Consider the following 20,199-nt stretch of genomic DNA (forward strand, 5'->3'; position numbering starts at 1 on the left):
CAACTTTAACTGCAGCACCAATAATACTTTTTGCTCTATAAACCAATATATTCCATATACAGTGATTTGCATTGTGGCCATTTATTTGACATTGGAACATGTTTAAATATCACATGTAAAACAAATGTCACTTAAATATGAACAAATATGAATCATTGTTAATGTTTCGACAATAAATGTTTTCTACATTACATGGGACTTTATTTAGGATGTTTCCGAAATTATGTGAACCGGAAGTACTTTTTTTATAGTGTCATTGACAGAGAAGGAGATCTCTAGCGACTGGTTCGTGACAGTGAAAACAGAAAGAAAGGTAAAGCAGATTAAAAGGATAAACGCTACAATAACCAGTAGCCAAATCAAGATTTTCAGAAACGGTGCTGAGCGTCACTTGGATTCGTCATTTGAACTGAATAAACCACTCGTTCTTCACACTACACCCAGATTCTGGATTAGTCGTCGCATAGCTTCGTCCCGCTACTAGCCATTTAAGTCACCATTTATATTAACACGTTTGATTTACAGATAATGTAAATGGTCATTTAAATGGCTAGTTGCTCGACAAGCTAGTCGTAGCATAACGTTAGACGCAGGTTGTACTTGGTACTTGAGTTTCGTGAGGAACACGTTCCCTAAAGTACAAGTGTATACTGACGAATTGCGTATGTTAATCTACACATCTATTTGACAGCAATTGTTGAGATGAATAGTGAAAACTTTTCCATAAGTGAGAAGATTGTGTCGCCATCATACATTCGCCAGGGGTCACAGGCACGTCGCAGTCATGAGCAACTGATTAGACTGCTTTTGGAACAGGTATTATCCGATTTTACAGACCTTAGAATTATCTGAATAGGGACGTCAAACGTTCATCCTGCTGCACAGACCCTATTGACGACCTAGTCTAGAGCGCCTGGTTAAATTCTGTTTAAGAGCATTTAAAAAATAGAAGAAAAAAAATATTTAAATGGTTAATACTAAGACGTATGTGATTATTGAACAAATGTGTTAATTTGCTTAATTTTACTATCATCCTAAATTAAGATATTAAGACAAAAAAATCTAACATGTCAATTTAGGATGATAGTATATGTTGTCCACTCACAAGCTATTGCAACAATTACACCTATTTGTCAAAAAATGTAGAGTGTTTAAAAATGCTCTCAAACCCGATTTAACTGGCTCCTCTAGACTAGAGCTCCATAGTCTGTACAGCAGCTTGAATGTTCGATGGCACTACTAGTATTGGACAAATTCAGGTAGGTCCCTCCCCGTTTCTTTCTGTTTACTTACCAACTTTTGGTTCTTAAACGATTTCCGTTGCAAGACGTAATGGAACCAAGCAGAAACAAATGAGGGACCTATCTAAATGTATCCAATAGAAACTCATTTTTATTGCATAACGCAACAGTTTGGACTAATGATTACATCCATGATGTGAATGGAGATGGAGTGCACAACAACCATAACTTAGATGGATACTACACATACATTTGTTTACAGTTCTATTTAGCCTACATAATTCAGGTGTTGTGGCTGAAGCATGTACCTTGTTGCGTATACTCACTGTACCTTATAGGGCAAATGTCCTGAGGAGGGATGGAGCGAGAGCACAATAGAACTTTTCCTGAATGAACTGGCTGTGATGGACAGCAACAACTTCTTGGGAAATTGTGGCGTTGGCGAGAGAGAGGGCAGAGTGGCCTCTAGTCTGGTGGCCCGACGACATTACAGGTTATCAGCTGTTACTTGGAGCATTTTCAAAATAGACAAATTTACTTTAGCTTTGCTAAATTCCAAGTAGCCTTCAGTTTTGTCACGCATGTCATGATCATGAGATCTGTGTTTATTGCTTTACACAGGTTAATCCATGGGATAGGACGATCTGGGGACATTGCTGCAATTCAACCCAAGGCTACAGGTTCCAGTCTGCTGAACAAGCTGACTAATTCAGTTGTGCTGGATATTTTAAAACTTTCAGGTGTGTAACTAAGTTTCCATTCAGCCTACTGATAAATTGATGGGGGAAAAAATCGATAGTATGCCAACATATCACAATATTATTTTGGACAATATTATATCGATACTTTCACTCCCAAGTATCTATTTGTTTATTTAATTTTTAATAGTATGATTATTATAAACTCTTAACATGTGTAAACATTTGTATGAACATAACAAGATTCAGTAACTGAGACATAAACTGAACAAGTTCCACAGACATGTGACTAACAGAAATGGAATGTGTCCCTGAACAAAGGTGGGGTCAAAAGTAACAGTAACAGTCCGTATCTGGTGTGGCCACCAGCTGCATAAAGTACTGCAGTGCATCTCCTCCTCATGGACTGTACCAGATTTGCCAGTTCTTGCTGTGAGATGTTGCCCCACTCTTCCACCAAGGCACCTAGCCCTCACCCTCCGATCCAACAAGTCCCAGATGTGCTCAATGGGATTGAGATCCAGGCTCTTTGCTGGCCATGGCAGAACACTGACATTCCTGTCTTGCAGGAAATCACGCACGGTATGAGCAGTATGGCTGGTGGCATTGTCATGCTGGACGGTCATGTCAGGATGAGCCTGCGGTAAGGGTACCACTTGAGGGAGGAGGATGTCTTCCCTGTAACGCACAGGGCTGAGATTGCCTGCAATGACAACAAGCTCAGTCCGATGATGCTGTGACACACTGCCCCAGACCATGACAGACCCTCCACCTCCAAATCGATCCCACTCCAGAGTACAGGCCTTGGTGTTACGCTCATTCCTTCAACGAGAAATGCAAATCCGACCATCACCCCTGGTGAGACAAAACCGTGACTCGTCAGTGAAGAGCACTTTTTGCAATTCCTATTTGGTCCAGCAATGGTGGGTTTGTGCCCGTAGGCGAAGTTGTTGCCAGTGATGTCCGGTGAGGACCTGCCTTACAACAGGCCTACAAGCCCTCAGTCCAGCCTCTCTCAGCCTATTGCGGACAGTCTGAGCACTGATGGAGGGATTGTGCATTCCTGGTGTAACTCGGGCAGTTGTTGTTGCCATCCTGTACCTGTCCTGCAGGTGTCATGTTCGGATGTACCGATCCTGTGCAGGTGTTGTTACACATGGTCTGCCACTGCGAGGACGATCAGATGTCCGTCCTGTCTCCCTGCTGCACTGTCTTAGGCACCTCTCAGTACGGACATTGAAATGTATTGCCCTGGCCACATCTGTAGTCCTCATGCCTCCTTGCAGCATGCCTAAGGCACGTTCACACAGATGAGCAGGGACCCTGGGCATCTTTCTTTTGGTGTTTTTTAGAGTCAGTAGAAAGGCCTCTTTAGTGTCCTATAGCTTGTTCTCCATCTTCTTTTTAAGTAGTGAGCAAACATGTTTTCAGCACATTTATTTCCATGACTTGCTGCAGTAGACATATACAGATCAATATGTTTGGAACATCAAATCGTCATAAAATTGCAGTATCGATTTTAAATATCTATAGAATAATTTATTTTCTTTTATCTGCACCTACAGTGCATTCGGAAATTATTCAGACCCCTTGACTTTTTCCACATTTTGTTACGTTACAGCCTTATTCTAAAATGGATGATAATTGTTTTTTCCCCCTCATCAATTTAGACACCATACCACCCATAATGACAAAGCAAAAACAGTATTCAGACCCTTTACTCATTACTTTGTGGAAGCAACTTTGGCAGCGATTACAGCCTCAAGTCTTCTTGGATATGACGCTACAAGCTTGGCACAGCTATATTTGGGGAGTTTTCCCATTCTCTGCAAATCCTCTCAGTTAAAAAATAAATAAAAATACAGATCCTCTCAAGCTCTGTCAGGTTGGATGGGGGGTGTCACTGCACAGCTATTTTCAGGTCTCCAGAGATGTCCGGGCTCTGGCTGGGCCACTGAAGGAAATTCAGAGACTTGTCCCGAAGCCACTCATGCGTTATTGTGGCTGTGTGCTTAGGGTCATTGTCCTGTTGGAAGGTGAACTTCGCCCCATTCTGATGTCCTGAGTGCTCTGGGGCAGGTTTTCATCAAGGATCTCCCTGTACTTTGCTCCGTTCATCTTTCTCTCGATCTAAGAGAGCCAATATTCTATGCCAGGCAAAATCTCACATTAGCTCATTGTTATGGAGGTATCCCCAAAAAATCTATAGAAAACCACTTAAACGTGAATGCAGCACCTTTGCTGCTGTTCTGGCTTTTTTGTTAGACGTGACTGTCATAGCCAAAGTTGGCTAGCTAGCAAGCAAGGAATTAGAACGTTGTCAGCCATCATGGCAACGGAAAATTTAGAACGAATGACTTGGTTGCTTAACAACGGTCTCGTCTCTGGTAACCTATTAGAACGAACGACCAGCCGGCATGGGTAGCAACCCTAGATTTGTGCCAGGACTATATCTTGTGGAAGTATGAAATAGTATCAATAAATTCATCAAAATAATGTTATGTAAATAATTGTTTGAATATGTTGGAGACCTGTTGTATTAAAGTAATAATGCCCTCAAAGCCAGTGTTTGGAGGATATATTGGCACGGTTTGCCGGCCAACAAAAACAAACCATGCCAATATATCCTCAACACCGGCTTCTCTGGCATTATCACTTAATTGTGTGTGTTTGCAGGTGTGCGAAGTGTGACCAGTTGTTTCGTAGTTCCAATGGCAACAGGGATGAGCCTGACACTGTGCTTCCTAACACTTCGCCACAAGAGACCAAAGGGGCGCTACATCATCTGGCCCCGCATTGACCAGAAGTCCTGTTTCAAAGCCATGATCACTGCAGGTTAGGCACTAACATTAACATGAAAGTATGTTCTGCTCTTAAAACTATCCATCAACAGTTTATTGTACTCTACATTCATGCTCTGATTTGTTATTCTTGCAATAGATTTACCTATCAGTTCAGTTGGGTTTGAAAAAATTACTTCTCTTTTCTAAGAGCTGCTTAACATGCATATACTCGACGTGTAGGGTCTAACTTTTGCAGAGTGTGACATGCTCCTATTAATTACAATGAAACCTGGGCATGAGCAGCATGGGTCAATTAGAGACTCGCCCTGCTCAGCACAAAATTACTCTTGGTTTCTAATTTCAAGAATAAGTCTCACGGCTAGGGTTGCAAATTTTGGTGGAAACTTTCCATGGGAATATATGGGAATTAACTGGAATATATGGGTTATTAATGGAAATATATGCAAATTAATATGAATACTATTTCAATTTAGATGTTTTTTGCATTGGATATATTTACCATATCATATGGAGACAGAAACATAAACCTTTTACCTTATTATAAGTAGACATTATTGCAAATGATTAAATCCTTCCAATAGAAATAAAAGTTGACTCTTCACATGGGATAATTTCACAGAACAACAAAAGAAAGGGAATATTGAGTGATCCCCAATGATCCATCTCATCTCCCAGAAACATTTTCAACATAAAGCTGCAAAATGATAGTCTAGAAACTAAAGCTTTGGTTGTCTTCCTCTCAGGCTTCCATGTCTTCTCCCTGGACCACCTCAATGTCCACTTCTTGAACATCAGACTCTGAGGCCTCATCTTCACTGTCATTTTCTAACCTTGTTGAGGATGGCTCATTGTCAGGCTCAAAAAGCCTCAAATTTGCCCGGATTGCCACCAATTTTTCAACCCTTGTATTGGTCAGCCTGTTGTGTGCTTTGGTGTGTGTGTTTCCAAACATGGACTAGTTGCGGAGGCAACATGGAAAGAGCCTCAGATCCACAAAGTCCCTTCCACCAGGTGGCTGATGAGATGTTGGCACGACTGCCATATTGCATCTCCATCCCAAAGCCCTTGTTTGGAAGTGTACTTCGCCAGACTGCCAAGAACCATCCAGGCCAAGGTGGCGAGACACGGTAGTGATGACACCATAGACCTTGTTGATCTCTGCACCAGACAGGATGCTCTTGCCAGCATACTTGGGGTCCAACATGTACACTGCGGTGTGTATGGGCTTCAGGCAGAAGTCTTCACGCTTTCTGATGTATTTCAGAACTGCAGTTTCCTCTGCTTGGAGCAACAGTGAAGTGGGCAGGGCAGTATGGATTTCTTCTCTTTACATTCAGAAGCAGAGTCTGAACATCAGACAGGATGGAATTGTCTCCCTCAATCCGTGCAATGGCTACTGCTATAGGTTTCAAGAGTTTCAGGCTGCTACCACTCTCTCCCGAAATACATCATCCAGGAGGATCCTCTTAATGGGGCTGTACATATCGACCGACTGTGATATCCAGGAGACTGTCAAACATGATTACAACACCACCCCAGCGGGTGTTGCTGGGCAGCTTCAATGTGGTGCTCTTATTCTTCTCACTTTGCTTGATGAGGTAGATTGCTGCTGTAACTTGATGACCCTACACATAACTAACCATTTCCTTGTCTCTCCTGAAGTGTATCCATTGTTTTCAGTGCCATGATGTCCTTGAGCCATGAGCTGTTGCTATCGATAAGGTGTCTGATTCATCATTTTCATCTTGAGTAGAAGTAGAGGGACTTTTGTCAGAGGTTGCTTGTTGTGAGCACTGAGGGAACTTTATGCACTTGGCCAGATGATTTTGCATCTTTGTTGCATTCTTCACATATGATTTGGCACAGTATTTGCAAATGTACACAGCTTTTCCTTCTACATTAGCTGCAGTGAAATGTCTCTACACATCAGATAGTGCCCGTGACATTTTCCTGTAAAGAATAGAAAAAAAATGAGTAAAAAAACAACAAATACAATTCCATGTACAGATTAACTGTTAAGCAGTTAGATTAAACATTTCCTTTGTTTGATAAATGTTTTAAAATGAAACATGTATGGAAACGGGTGAATTAACACTCCTCAGTTAGCAGGCTCAAGCAAGCTAAAAACCCACATGGTAGCAAAAACGAACTAGCATAAATTGTTAGAAATGATTTAAACACACATTACTGTAGGCTACTATTTACTAGTTAACAAAAAATCATGTATGTCATATACAATATATTCACCCCACCCAGTATTTTAATCCAAATTTACCAGAAAGTATGTTGTCCTTGGCTCAGACAGTGTAGTAGTGTGAGCTCAATAGAATCTCATTAGTGTGCAAGATCTTGAGAATCAGCTGTACATGTGATGGAAGAGTGCACTGTGCATGCAGAGGGTTGCAATTCCATTGACTTGGTGATAGTTTAACCAAAATATGCCGCAAGCCTTATGTATATCCCACAAAAAAGGTTCACTATTATGAGCAAACGTTTTTGACGAATTTAAGCTAAATTCCCGGGCTTAACTCCCCATGGAAAATTTCCGGAAAGTTTCCGACCTTTTTGCAACCCTACTCACAGCTCACGCCTGTGAATGCTTGATCAAGTATCTTGCTCTCTTGCTCAATTCATGCATCCACTGTGGCAGCTAAAAACCTACTGTTTTTGCGCTGCCCCAGTGTAGTTCACCATGAGGCAACCCCAACATTGACAACTCTCTTGCTCCTTGTAACCATGGACAGGGTTTGAACCAGTGGTGGTTGAGAACATTTTGGAGGGTGATGAGCTGAGAACAGATATGGAAGCTGTGGAACGTAAGGTGCAAGAGCTGGGAGCAGAGAACATCCTTTGCATCCACTCCACTACTTCTTGCTTTGCCCCACGTGTTCCCGACAGGTATGCCTTGTCCTCAAGCCATCCAATCATGGTTTAGTAGAGCTGTGAAAGGTAGATGTGCATGTCCAATTATCATGTGCTATAATAAATGGTATGACTTAAAACAAATGTTATTTGTGTAATCTGCATGTTGTTTATTATATCTAATTCATGATATTGACAAACATACACTGGAGTAATGTAGAAGTATGTTAGGTCAAGAGTACGAGGGCATTATTGATGACTTTTCTCTGTTCTTGCAGATTGGAGGAGCTAGCCACTATGTCTGCCAAATATGATATCCCCCATGTTGTCAACAATGCTTATGGAGTGCAGTCATCCAAGTGTATGCACCTTATTCAGCAGGTACCAACTCATAATCCCCCCCCAAAAAGTATTCAGACCCCTTGATTTTTTTCAAAATGTGTTAAATTTTATTCGGCAGCCTTATTCTAAAATGTATTAAATATTTTTTCCCCCTCATCAGTCTACACAATATCCTAAATGGACATTTTTAGATTAATTTTAAAAAATTTTTTTTTTTTTTTTTTAAAGATAGTTTTTTTATTCTTCATAAATGTGAAGAAAAAAAAATTACATTTACATAATATGTAGGCAGTTAAAGTCAGTTGAGAACAAATTCTTGTTTACAATGACGGCCTAGGAACAGTGGGTAAACTGCCTTGTTCAGGGGCAGAATGACAGATTTTTACCTTGTCAGCTCGGGGTTTCGATCTAGCAACCTTTCGGTTACTGGCCCAACGCTCTAACCACTAGGCTACCTGCCACCCCACCCCAAAAGTTTGGGTTCACTTATAAATGCCCATGTTTTTGAAAGAAAAGTAAAACATTTTGTCCATTAAAATAACACCAAATTGTTCTGAAATACAGCGACAAATGACTATTGTAGCTGGAAACGTCAGATTTTTTTTACGGAAAAGGCGTACGGAGACCCATTTATCAGCAATCGTCACTCCTGTGTTCCAATGGCACGTTGTGTTAGCTAATCCAAGTTTTATCATTTTAAAAGGCTAATTGATTATTAGAAAACCCTTTTGCAATTATGTTAGCACAGCTGGAAACTGTTGTTATGATTTAAAGAAGCAATAAAACTTTCCTTTAGACTAGTTGATTATCTGGAGCATCAGAGACATTGTCCCGAAGCCACTGCTGTGTTGTCTTGACTGTGTGCTTAGGGACCTTCAATGCTGCAGAATTTTTTTGGTACCCTTCCCCAGATCGGTGCCTCCACACAATCCTGTCTCAGAGCTCTACAGACAATTCCTTTGACCTCATGGCTTGTTTTTTTCTCTGACATGAACTGTCAACTGTGGGACCTTATATAGACAGGTGTGTGCCTTTCCAAATCATGTCCAATCAATTGAATTTACCACAGGTGGACTCCAAGTTGTAGAACATCTCAAGGATGATCAATGGAAACAGGATGCACCTGAGCTCAATTTCGAGTCTCATGACAAAGGGTCTGAATACTTATGTAAATTAGGTTTTTCAGTTTTTATTTTTAATACATTTGCATACATTAAAAAACAGTTTTTGCTTTATCATGATGGGGTATTGTGTGTAGATTACTGAGGGAATCAAATTATGTAATACATTTTAGAATAAGGCTGTAATGTAACAGAATGTGGATAAAAGGATGGGGTTTGAATACTTTCCAAATGCACTGTATATTATTTTTATACCTAGCAAAGTTTTTTTTTTTCTATAATCTCATTAGGGAGCTCGTGTTGGAAGAATCGATGCCTTTGTACAAAGCCTGGACAAAAACTTCATGGTTCCAGTAGGTGGTGCCATAATTGCAGGTTTCAATGAGTCTTTCATTCAGGAGATCAGCAGAATGTATCCAGGTTAGTGCTGTTTAAAATTCCTAAGGGCCATATGCGTTTGAACCAGAGCTGCAACCTGTTTGTGTAAAGTTGCCATTATCTGGATTAGTTACTAGTTTGTTATCATGTAGTGTAATTGTTCTGCCAGCCATCAGTGGTTGTATTTCTGTGTGTGTATTATGTACAGTGGGGCAAAAAAGTATTTAGTCAGCCACCAATTGTGGAAGTTCTCCCACTTAAAAAGATGAGAGGCCTGTAATTTTCATCATAGGTACACTTCAACTATGATAGACATCGATAGAATCCTAGGAAGGGTTCAGATTCGAGAGTGTTTGTCTGTCCCCTTTAGTATTACACTGACTTCCCTCCGTTTCCAGGTCGCGCATCAGCCTCACCCTCCCTAGATGTGCTCATCACCCTGCTCACCCTGGGAGCCAGCGGCTACAGGAAACTCCTGGCAGAGCAGAAGGTTGGGGCCTAATTTAATATTCATTCAGTTTTGGAAATAAAGTGAAACTGATTAGCATGTATTTTAATTTAGTGAAACATCTTAGTACAACAAGGGTGTAAGTCAGCCGCTACCCGTTGTCAGCACTGTGTGTTCTCTACATGTAAACTCCAGAGATAAAAATAAAATGTACGTAGAGGGGGAGGGCGACAGCAAGGAGAAATCCATTCAAGTGAAGGAGAGGAGTTTCCAAAATAGTCCCTTGTTGGCTCCATTTACTAAAATAGAGCTAACAATACAGTATACTAAAACGTGTAATTTACTACACCATTCCCAGACACTCCTAGGCAATATATGTGGAAAATCAGACTTGCAAAAGGGATAAAAATAAACTCAGCAAAAAAAGAAACGTCCCTTTTTCAGGACCATATCTTTCAAAGATAATTCGTAAAAATCAAAATAACTTCCCAGATCTTCATTGTAAAGGGTTTAAACACTGTTTCCCATGCTTGTTCAATGAATCATAAACAATTAATGAACATGCACTTGTGGAATGGTCGTTAAGACACTAACAGATTACAAACGGTAGGCAATTAAGGTCACAGTTATGAAAACTTAAGACACTAAAGAGGCCTTTCTACGTACTCTGAAAAACACCAAAAGAAAGATGTCCAGGGTCCCTGCTCATCTGCGTGAACGTGCCTTAGGCATGCTACAAGGAGGCATGAGGACTGCTTATGTGGCCAGGGAAATAAATTGTAATGTCTGTACTGTGAGACGCCTAATACAGCGCTACAGGGAGACAGGATGGACAGCTGATCGTCCTCGCAATGGCAGACAACGTGGAACAACTGCAACTGCATCACAACTGCAGGACAGGTACAGGATAGCAAGAACAACTGCCTGAGTTACACCAGGAACACACCAGGAACGAACGCACAATCCCTCCATCAGTGCTCAGACTGTCCGCAATAGGCTGAGAGAGGCAGGACTGAGGACTTGTAGGCCTGTTGTAAGGCAAGTCCTCACCAGACATCACCGGCAACAACGTTGCCTATGGGCACAAACCCACCGTCACTGAACCAGACAGGACTGGCAAAAGTGTTCTTCACTGACGCGTCGCGGTTTTGTCTCACCAGGGGTGATGGTCGAATTTGCGTTTATCGCCGAAGGAATGAGCATTACACCGAGGCCTGTACTCTGGCGCGGGATCGATTTGGCGGTGGAGGGTCCGTCATGGTCTGGGGCAGTGTGTCACAGCATCATCGGACTGAGATTGTTGCCTGCAATGACAGTTACAGGGAAGACATACTCCTCCCTCATGTGGTACCCTTCCTGCAGGCTCATCCTGACATGACCCTCCAGCATGACAATGCCACCAGCTATATTGCTTGTTCTGTGTGTGATTTCTTGCAAGACAGAATGTCAGTGTTCTGCCATGGCCAGTGAAGAGCCCGGATCTCAATCCATTGAGCACGTCTGGGACCTGTTGGATCGGAGAGTGAAGGCTAGGGCCATTCCCCCCAGAAATGTCCGGGAACTTGCAGGAGCCTTGGTGGAAGAGTGGGGTAACATCTCAGAGCAAGAACTGGCAAATCTGGTGCAGTCCATGAGGAGGAGATGCACTGCAGTACTTAATGCAGCTGGTGGCCACACCAGATACTGACTGTTACTTTTGATTTTGATCCCCCCCCCGCCCTTTGTTCACGGACACATTATTCCATTTCTGTTTAGCGACATGTCTGTGGAACTTGTTCAGTTTGTCTCAGTTGTTGAATCTTATGTTCATACAAATATTTACTCTTGTTAAGTTTGCTGAAAATAAACGCAGTTGACAGTGAGAGAACGTTTCTTTTTTTGCTGAGTTTAAGCTCTTGTATTTTGCACTGGCAATGGTGCGCTGGTCTCCCCAGACAGCATTTGGTTACTTCTAACATGGTTCTTCTGTGTCACCATGAAATGTTGATTCCTATGGTATGCCATACAATGACCAAAATGCTATCAGATTAATGTTTGCTCAAATCCTCCCAGGAAATACCTCTTGCCACCACATGACCCGACACTGCCAGAGTTGATTGATTTCAATTGATCCTGATCATAATTTTTTTAAATGTCTGAACCAGATTATGGCCGTGTTAGAACGAATCAAAGCCGTATCATGGATCAATTGTGACTGACTGACTGATCTACAAATAATAATGAGAAGATCTTTTGTAGATCAGTCAGTCTTGACTCTCCTTCAAAGTCGGCTGCAATGTTGAACACGCCCGTTAATACCATCTGCAGCTTACTGATTTCATAGCATACCCTTGCGATTCAACAGCTTTGAATAATTTGTCATAAAAGGACTCTTTCTCATTATTAAGAGCTGGTATACCTTTAGCTTAGGAAGTGAGCACTGTAAAGTAGGAGACACACAGGACTAATGTGTGTCCCCTACAGACCATCGCCCACAGTCCCAGGGTTTGTGTTCCGCACCATTCCCAGTGGTTGGCTGACTTTGCTGATTCAACAATCTTGGTTAGCATTCGGTGTGAAAAGACATCCAAAAAAACATCTTGCCAACATTAGAAAAAGAGTAAGGTTAACTTGAAGTATTAGCCAATTAGTCTGCATAGTGTCACGGGATAGAACGCTACGTTGTAGCTGACCCCATCAGAAAACCTGGCACATGTTAGCCCTATGCTAACATCACCAGGTGGCAGTTCCTGTAAAAATGTCCTCATCAGCTTATCAAAGACGTTAAACGTTTTCTCCACAAGTCAATGGCATTTCTTAAAATTGGGTCAACTCAGCCACCAGAGGGATTTTGCAAACCTCAAGTCAAGGTGTACTTTTGTTGCAATTACCTTCAGCCTGCTAGTGAGCAACCGTGGCAAAGTTGGTTTGACTTTGGATCTCCTGGGCTAGTTGGGGACCATCAATAAGTTACAAAATGTAAATGAGACAATTTTCATGTCAGCTGTCAGTATGTGGGCAGGATTGAAACCAACCCAACCTTCATTTACATTGTGACACAGTCATGACCACAAGTCTCGCAAAACTCAGTTTTGGATAAGACTCACTTAAATAACAAAATATATTTACCCCCTTTTCTCCCCAGTTTTGTGATATCCAATTGGTAGTTAGTCTTGTCCCATCGCTGCAACTCCTGTGCGAACTCGGGAGAGGCGAAGGTCGAGAGACATGCGCCTCCGAAACAGGACCCTGCCAAGCTGCACTTTCTTAACACACTGCTCGCTTAACCCGGAAGCCAGCCGCACATATGTGTCGGAGGAAACACTGTTCAACTGACGACCAAAGTCAGCCTGCAGGCGCACCACAAGGAGTCGCTAGAGCGTGATGAGCCAAGTAAAGCCCCCCGGCCAAACCCTCCCCTAACCCGGACGACGCTGGGCCAATTGTGCACCGCCCTATGGGACTCCTGGTCACGGCCGGTTGTGATCGAACCCCAGGTTATAGTGAAGCCACAACACTGCAATGCAGTGCTTTAGGCCGCTGCGCCACTCTGGAGGCCCTTTTATCACCATGTCTTTATTACCAGTCTTTTGGAGCATTATTCCCATGACCGAGAATAGGGTAGTGTATTTGCAACTAAATAGCTGTAATTGGGAATACTTTTTATGATGGTCTTAAATGAATATGAATGGGCAGTACAGAGACTCTAGGCGTTACCATAAAAGATCAGACACACCAGTAAGATTATCAAACGTTTGCCTGCCAACAATACTTAGCACCCCCTGAGTGTCAGAAGTCAATCTCTTTTTTTGTGTTCATACAGCAAAGACCTTGAAGTCATTGTTAATATACTCCAAACCAGAAGGAGTCAGTAGCGTCGTTTGGCAATGCATATCCGCGTGAGTTTCTTAGTCAGAGAGGAAGAGGCAAAGTGAGAGGTTTCAGTCTCGCCAAAATCTGTACAAAATACGTTTCTGTGGGCTTATTTTGGACCTAAGCTTGTTGCCTGCCTTCCTGCCTTTGGGACAACGACTCCCATTGTTAGGGCAGAGACATGAGCATTTTGTCATTATATACAGATTACTGGCTTAGTTAATGGTCTATATTCCAACGTTAACTAGCTAACTATGCTAATGTTGCTATTTTGTAGAACACCGTTGCCAGATGGCCACAGCTAGATAACTACCTAGCAAGATGATGAAGAAACAATTTAATTCACTCGCCATAGTCCCATACTGCCAGCGCCAGTCCGTAGCCAAATGTTTAGCTAGCTAATGTTAGCATGTTCGCTAGCTAGCACAACATAGTTAGCTAAGACACTGCACTTCCTCAGCAGTGGACACGAGAAGGGTCAATCTGCAGACCTTGTTTACTACATGCCATGCCCACAACGTGCTGCGCCCAGTACGCGCGTGTGTCACTTACTACATGCCAAGCCCACTGCCATTGAGGCTGCTAGCGATACTACAAAAATATGTGGACACTCCTACAAATTTGTGGAGTCGGCTATTTCAGCCACACCCGTTTCTGACAGGTGTATAAAATAGAGCACACAGCCATGCCTTCTCCATAGACAAACATTGGCAGTAGAATGGCCCATACCGAAGAGCTTTCTGCCGTGGTAGAACTGCCCCGGTCAACTGTAAGTGCTGTTATTGTGAAGTGGTAAGTGCAGCCACGAAGTGGTAGGCCACACAAGCTCATAGAATGGGATTGCTGAACCCCGTAGAGCGTAAAAAATGTCTGTCCATGGCTGCAACACTCACTACCAAGTTCAAAACTGCCTCTGGAAGCAACGTCAGCACAAGAACTGTTCGTCGGGAGCTTCATGAAATGGGTTTCTATGGCCGCGGAGACGCACACAAGCCTAAGATCACCATGCGCAATTCCAAGCATCATGCTATAGCTAGCTACTTCCCTCGCCGTAACATTAACAGAACTGTGGGAAAGCAGTGCTCAGCTGGCGGAGGCAAAGGACACTACACCGGTGTAGCTAGCTAGCAGCCTCCTTCTTCTGTGGTGTTTTTCGGCAGTTGGCATTCAGCGTTGGTGCATTACCGCCACCTACTGTGCTTGGAGTGTGGGCCAGAGACGGCGCTTGTAGCCTCAATGGCAGTGGGTGCGGCATGTAGTAACAGCAGTCGGCAGATTGACATTATTGGCTAACACAGGCAGCTGTTTCATAGGAACTAATCTATAGTGACTTAATTATGTCAATGCTAGCTGCAGTGGTTAGCTAACTTGGAGGAAGTACAGTGCCTTCAAAAATTATTCATAACCCTTAACTGAATTCAAAATTGATTAAATACATTATTTTTTTCTCACCCATCTACACACATATACCCCATAATTACGAAATGAAAACATGTTTTTTGATATTTCTGCAAATTTATTGAAAATGAAATACAGCCATGTCTTATTTACATAAGTATTCAAACCCCTGAGTCAATACTTTGGAGAAGCACCTTTTAGCGGTGATACCCAAGACTACTCAAAGCTGTTATGTCTGTATCAGCTTTCCACATCTGGATTTGGGGATTTTGTTCCTTCAGGTTCATGCGGTGGCATGTGCCTGTAATCCAAGTCACTGGGAGGCTGAGGTTGGTGGATCAAGTGAGCTGAGGAGCTCTGGGCTGCAGCACACTATGTCGAACGGGTGTCCACGCTAAGTTCGGTATCGATATGGTGTTCCTGGGGGAGCCCGGGACCACCAGGTTGTCTAAGGAGGGGTGAACCGGCCCAGGTCGGAAACGAAGCAGGTCAAATCCCCCGTGCTGTCCAGTAGTGGGATAATGCACCAATTTGTAAGTCGCTCTGGATAAGAGCGTCTGCTAAATGACTTAAATGTAAATGTAATTTTCTCCCATTCATCATTGCATATTTTCTCAAGCACTGTTAAGTTACATTTACATTACATTTAAGTCATTTAGCAGACGCTCTTATCCAGAGCTAGGTGAGGATCAGCAGTGAACAGCAATCTTCAAGACTTTCCACAGATTTTCAATGGATTTCAAGTCTGGGCTTTTGTCTGGGCCACTCAATGACTTTCACATTCTTGTTCTGAAGCCATTCCAGCATTGCTTTGGCTGTATGCTTGGGGTCATTGTCCTGTTGGAACACACATCTTCGCCCCCAGTCTAAGGTCGTTTGCACTCTGAAGCAGGTTCTCATCAAGAATTTTCCTGTACTTGGCTCCATTCATTGTACCCTCTATCCTTACCAGTCTCCCAGTCCCTGCCACTGAAAACCATTCCCATGGCAGTTTGCTGACACCACTATGCTTCACGGTAGGGATGGTGTTAGACGGTGATGAGCTGTGCATTGGATGCACTGTGAGAGTTATTTAAGATACTCTTCAATGAGGTAGGGTTTCAGATGTTTTCGAAAGTTGGGCAGGGACTCCGCTGTCCTGACTTTAGGGGGAAGCTTCTTCCACCATTGGGGTAACAGGACAGAGAAGAGCTTTGAGGGGTGTGAGGGCCAAGAGACCAGAGGTAGCAGAATGGAGTGCTTGGGCTGGGATGTAGGGTTTGAGCACAGCCAGAAGGTAAGTGTGTGCAGTTCCCCTTGCTGCTCCGTAGGCAAGCATCAGGGTCTCGAAGATGATGCAAGCTTTGACTGGAACCCAGTGGAGTGTGCAGAGGAGTAGGTTGACATGGAAGAACTTAGGAAGATTGAACAACAAGCAGGATGCAGCATTCTAGATAAATTGCAGGGGTTTGATGGCACAAGCGGGGAGCCCAGCCAACAGCGTTGCAGTAGTTTAGATGGGCAATGACAAGTGCCTGGATTGGGACCTATGCTGCTTCCTGTGTGAGGAAAGGTCATACTCTACGGATGTTGTAGAGCATGAACCTGAAGGAACAAGTCACTGCTTTGATGTTTGCAGAGAACGACATGGTATTGTTCAGGGCACGCCAAGTTTCTTTGCACTCTCAAAGGGGGACACCATGGTGTGATGGTTAGGTCCTGGGCAAGCTGAGATGTCTGCCAGGCACACAGAGATGCGTGTCCCCACCTGAGTGTCAGAAGGGGGGGAGGAGAAAAATAGTTAAGTGTCATCCGCATAGCAATGATAGGAGAGACCATGTGAGGATATGAAGGGCCGAGTGACTTTGTGTGAAGAGAAAAGAGGAGAGCGCCTAGAACCGAGCCCTGGGGGACACCAGTAGAGAGAGCAAGTGGTGCAGACACAAATCCTCCACATGCCACCAGGTAGGAACGACCTGCCAGGTAGAATGCAATCCAGGAGTGTGCAGAGCCTGAGACACATTTACATTTAAGTCATTTAGCAGACGCTCTTATCCAGAGCGACACCCAAACCTGAGAGGGTGGAGAGGAGGATCTGATGGTTCACGGTGTCGAAGGCAGTTGATAGAGCTAGGAGGATAAGAACAGAGGAGAGAGTGTCAGCTTTGGCAGTGCGGAGAGCCTCTGTGACAGAGGAGAGGAGTCTCAGTTGAGTGATCTGCCTTGAAGTGGGACTAGTTAGGGTCAAGAAGATCGTTCTGAGAGAGATAACTAGAGAGTTGGTCAGAGACAGCACATTAAATTGTTTTGGAAAGAAAAGAAGGTATGTAGATTTTGACGTCAGGGGTCGAGTTGGTTTCTTGAGGAGGGGCCAACTTGAAGTCAGAAGGGACACAGCCAGTGATCAAGGGATGAGTTGATGAGGAATGGGAGGGGGAGCAGGGGATGTAGTCAAGTGGGCAGGTTGTCGGGCAGCCAGACATCACTAGTCGCAGGATTTCTTCTGGAGGGAGAGGGAAGAAAGAGGTCAAGGCCACAGGAGGCTGCTGAAGGGAGAACGGCTCATAATAATGGTCGGAACAGTGCAAATGGAATGGCATGAATCACCTGGAAACCATGTGTTTTATGTATTTAATACCATGCCACTTATTCCGCTTCAGTCATTACCACGAGCCCGGTCTCCCCAATTAAGGTGCCACCAGCCTCCTGTGGTCAAGGCATGTGGCAAAATCAACTGTTCACAGGAGACTGAGTGAATCAGGCCTTCATGTTCGAATTGATGCAATGAAACCACTACTAAAGGACACCAATAAGAAGAAGAGACTTGCTTGGGCCAAGAAACACGAGCAATGGACATTAGACCAGTGAAAATCTGTACTTTTGGTCTGATGAATCCAAATAAGAGGTTTTTGGTTCCAACCGCTGTATCTTTGTGAGATGCAGAGTAGGTGAACGGATGATCTCCGCATGTGTGGTTCCCACCGTGAAGCATGGAGGTGTGATGGTGTGGGTGTGCTTTTCTGGTGACACTGTCTGTGATTTATTTAGAATTCAAGGCACACTTAACCAGCATGGCTACCACATCATTCTGCAGCGATACACCATCCCATCTTAGTGGGACTATCATTTGTTTTTCAACTGGACAATGACCCAACACACCTCCAGGCTGTGTAAGGGCTATTTGACCTAGAAGGAGAGTGATGGAATGCTGCATCAGATGACCTGGCCTCCACAATCACTCGACCTGAACCCAATTGAGATGGTTTGGGATGAGTTGGACTGCAGAGTGAAGGAAAAGTAGCCAATAAGTTCTCAGCATATGTGGGAACTCCTTCAAGACTGTTAGAAAAGTATTCCAGTTGACAATGGTTGAGAGAATGCCAAGAGTGTGCAAAACTGTCAAGGCAAAGGGTGGCTACTTTGAAGAATCTTTGTTTTTTTGGTTACTACATGATTCCATATGTGTTATTTCATAGTTTCGATTTCTTCACTATTATTCTACAATGTAGAAAATAGTAAAAAATAAAGAGAAACCCTTGAATGAGTAGGTGTGTCCAAACTTTGGACTGGAACTGTATTTTAATAGATGTGGCCTAAAGACGAGATTAAATTAATAACCGTGTGATGGGTGTCAATATTATCAATTGTAAAATTGAGAATGAAGAGACTGATGACCAGCGCTGTGTGCATTGACAGAAAAGAATGGAGCTTTCCAAGTAAGCTCTTCTTCCATATCATCCTACAGAGGTCCATGCAGGAGAGACGTTTTGATTGCTATACCCTATAAAAAAAGAGCAGATTCCAAGGTTTCTAATGAACCTTTTTTGCCAAACAACATCATCAAATCAAAGTGTATTTGTCACGTGCTCCGAATACAACAGGTGTAGACCTCACAGTGAAATGCGTACTTACAAACCCCAACCAACAGTGCAATGCTTAATAAAAATGGAGGACAAATGTATCTTTGTCATATAAACCATATTGCTTACAGTAAATTACAATGGATTAAGAGCTATTGCTCCTTTTTATATTTATTTAACCTTTATTTAACTAGGTAATTCAGTTAAGAACAAATTCTTATTTTACAATGACGGCCTACCACAACCAAACCCTCCCCTAACCCGGACGATGCTGGGCCTATTGTGCGCCTACATCTACAGTATCCTATTTGACTGGTTGGGCTTGCATAACTGTTGTTATATTTACTTTTTTCGATAAGTCGGGGTGGGTATTTACATTACCCACCCCGACTTATCCAGGTCTGCTAACTAAACTGTAAAGGTCTGACATTTTTTGCTGTTGTTTTGTTTTAGTTAATTTTGTAATACCTGCTAAGAGACTCCATTACAGGGAGGGGTCTTCTGGGTGGGGAACGACCAATGGAATAATTTTAATTTAACTTAAATTTAAGAATTTGTTCTTAACTGACTTGCATAGTTAAATAAAGTTTTTTTTTTTTTAAATGGTTATGTTTCCCTGTGGGCCCTGCTTTTTGTTACACATCCATGGGCTTATCAACGCTAAAGATAACAATTATATAATTAATATAACGGTCCTTTATGAAAAACAATGCTAATGCTATTCTCTTTGAATTTGAAAGGCCAAAATGTTCCTAATAAACGCTCCAGCTGTCTTCATATCCTAGCAAGAAACCATTATTGATATAGTAATGCTCCAAGAAACACACCTGCTCCATAAGGACGCACATTGAAACTTGTAGAAACTGGCTGCTTTTTCATCAGCCCCAAACCAAACTAATGGTGTAATCATAATTATACTTAAGAAACTCAATCACCATCTTGGTTTAAGGCAAAGACCAAGAAGGCAGAGTCACTTTCCTTAAATGTATCCATAATGTAAAGAAAATGACCTTTTATTAGTGTGTACACTCCGAATTCATATAATTTTGATTGTCTGAACAGCATATTGTTAGAATTAACTGAATTTCATCTGGTCATTGGAAAGATATGAATGTCATTTTGGACATGGGAGACATCTAATAAGACCAACTGCATTCCACACTCTCCAGCATATACTCTGATTACAACCTCATTGATGCATGGCGAACACATAATC

The 20,199-nt window shown here is 42.8% G+C and overlaps 1 protein-coding gene across 2 annotated transcripts in view; it reads left to right on the top strand.

The window, feature by feature from the left end:
* Positions 1–213: 213 nt before the first annotated feature.
* Positions 214–20,199, top strand: part of sepsecs (Sep (O-phosphoserine) tRNA:Sec (selenocysteine) tRNA synthase) — a 33,749-nt gene continuing 13,763 nt past the window's right edge. The window contains exons 1-9 of one of the 2 annotated variants that reach the window (XM_029666390.2): positions 214–313; positions 692–816; positions 1,580–1,734; positions 1,863–1,981; positions 4,616–4,774; positions 7,488–7,641; positions 7,884–7,986; positions 9,359–9,488; positions 9,845–9,936. In XM_029666390.2, the coding sequence (XP_029522250.1) occupies positions 703–816; positions 1,580–1,734; positions 1,863–1,981; positions 4,616–4,774; positions 7,488–7,641; positions 7,884–7,986; positions 9,359–9,488; positions 9,845–9,936 (1,026 nt within the window). In that variant the 5' untranslated portion in view covers positions 214–313; positions 692–702. The remainder of the gene's footprint in view (positions 314–691; positions 817–1,579; positions 1,735–1,862; positions 1,982–4,615; positions 4,775–7,487; positions 7,642–7,883; positions 7,987–9,358; positions 9,489–9,844; positions 9,937–20,199) is intronic. The other variant, XM_029666388.2, reaches the window with a different exon arrangement.

The sequence above is a fragment of the Oncorhynchus nerka genome, linkage group LG8 (genome assembly GCF_034236695.1).
Source record: "Oncorhynchus nerka isolate Pitt River linkage group LG8, Oner_Uvic_2.0, whole genome shotgun sequence".
Classification (NCBI taxonomy): Eukaryota; Metazoa; Chordata; class Actinopteri; order Salmoniformes; family Salmonidae; genus Oncorhynchus; species Oncorhynchus nerka.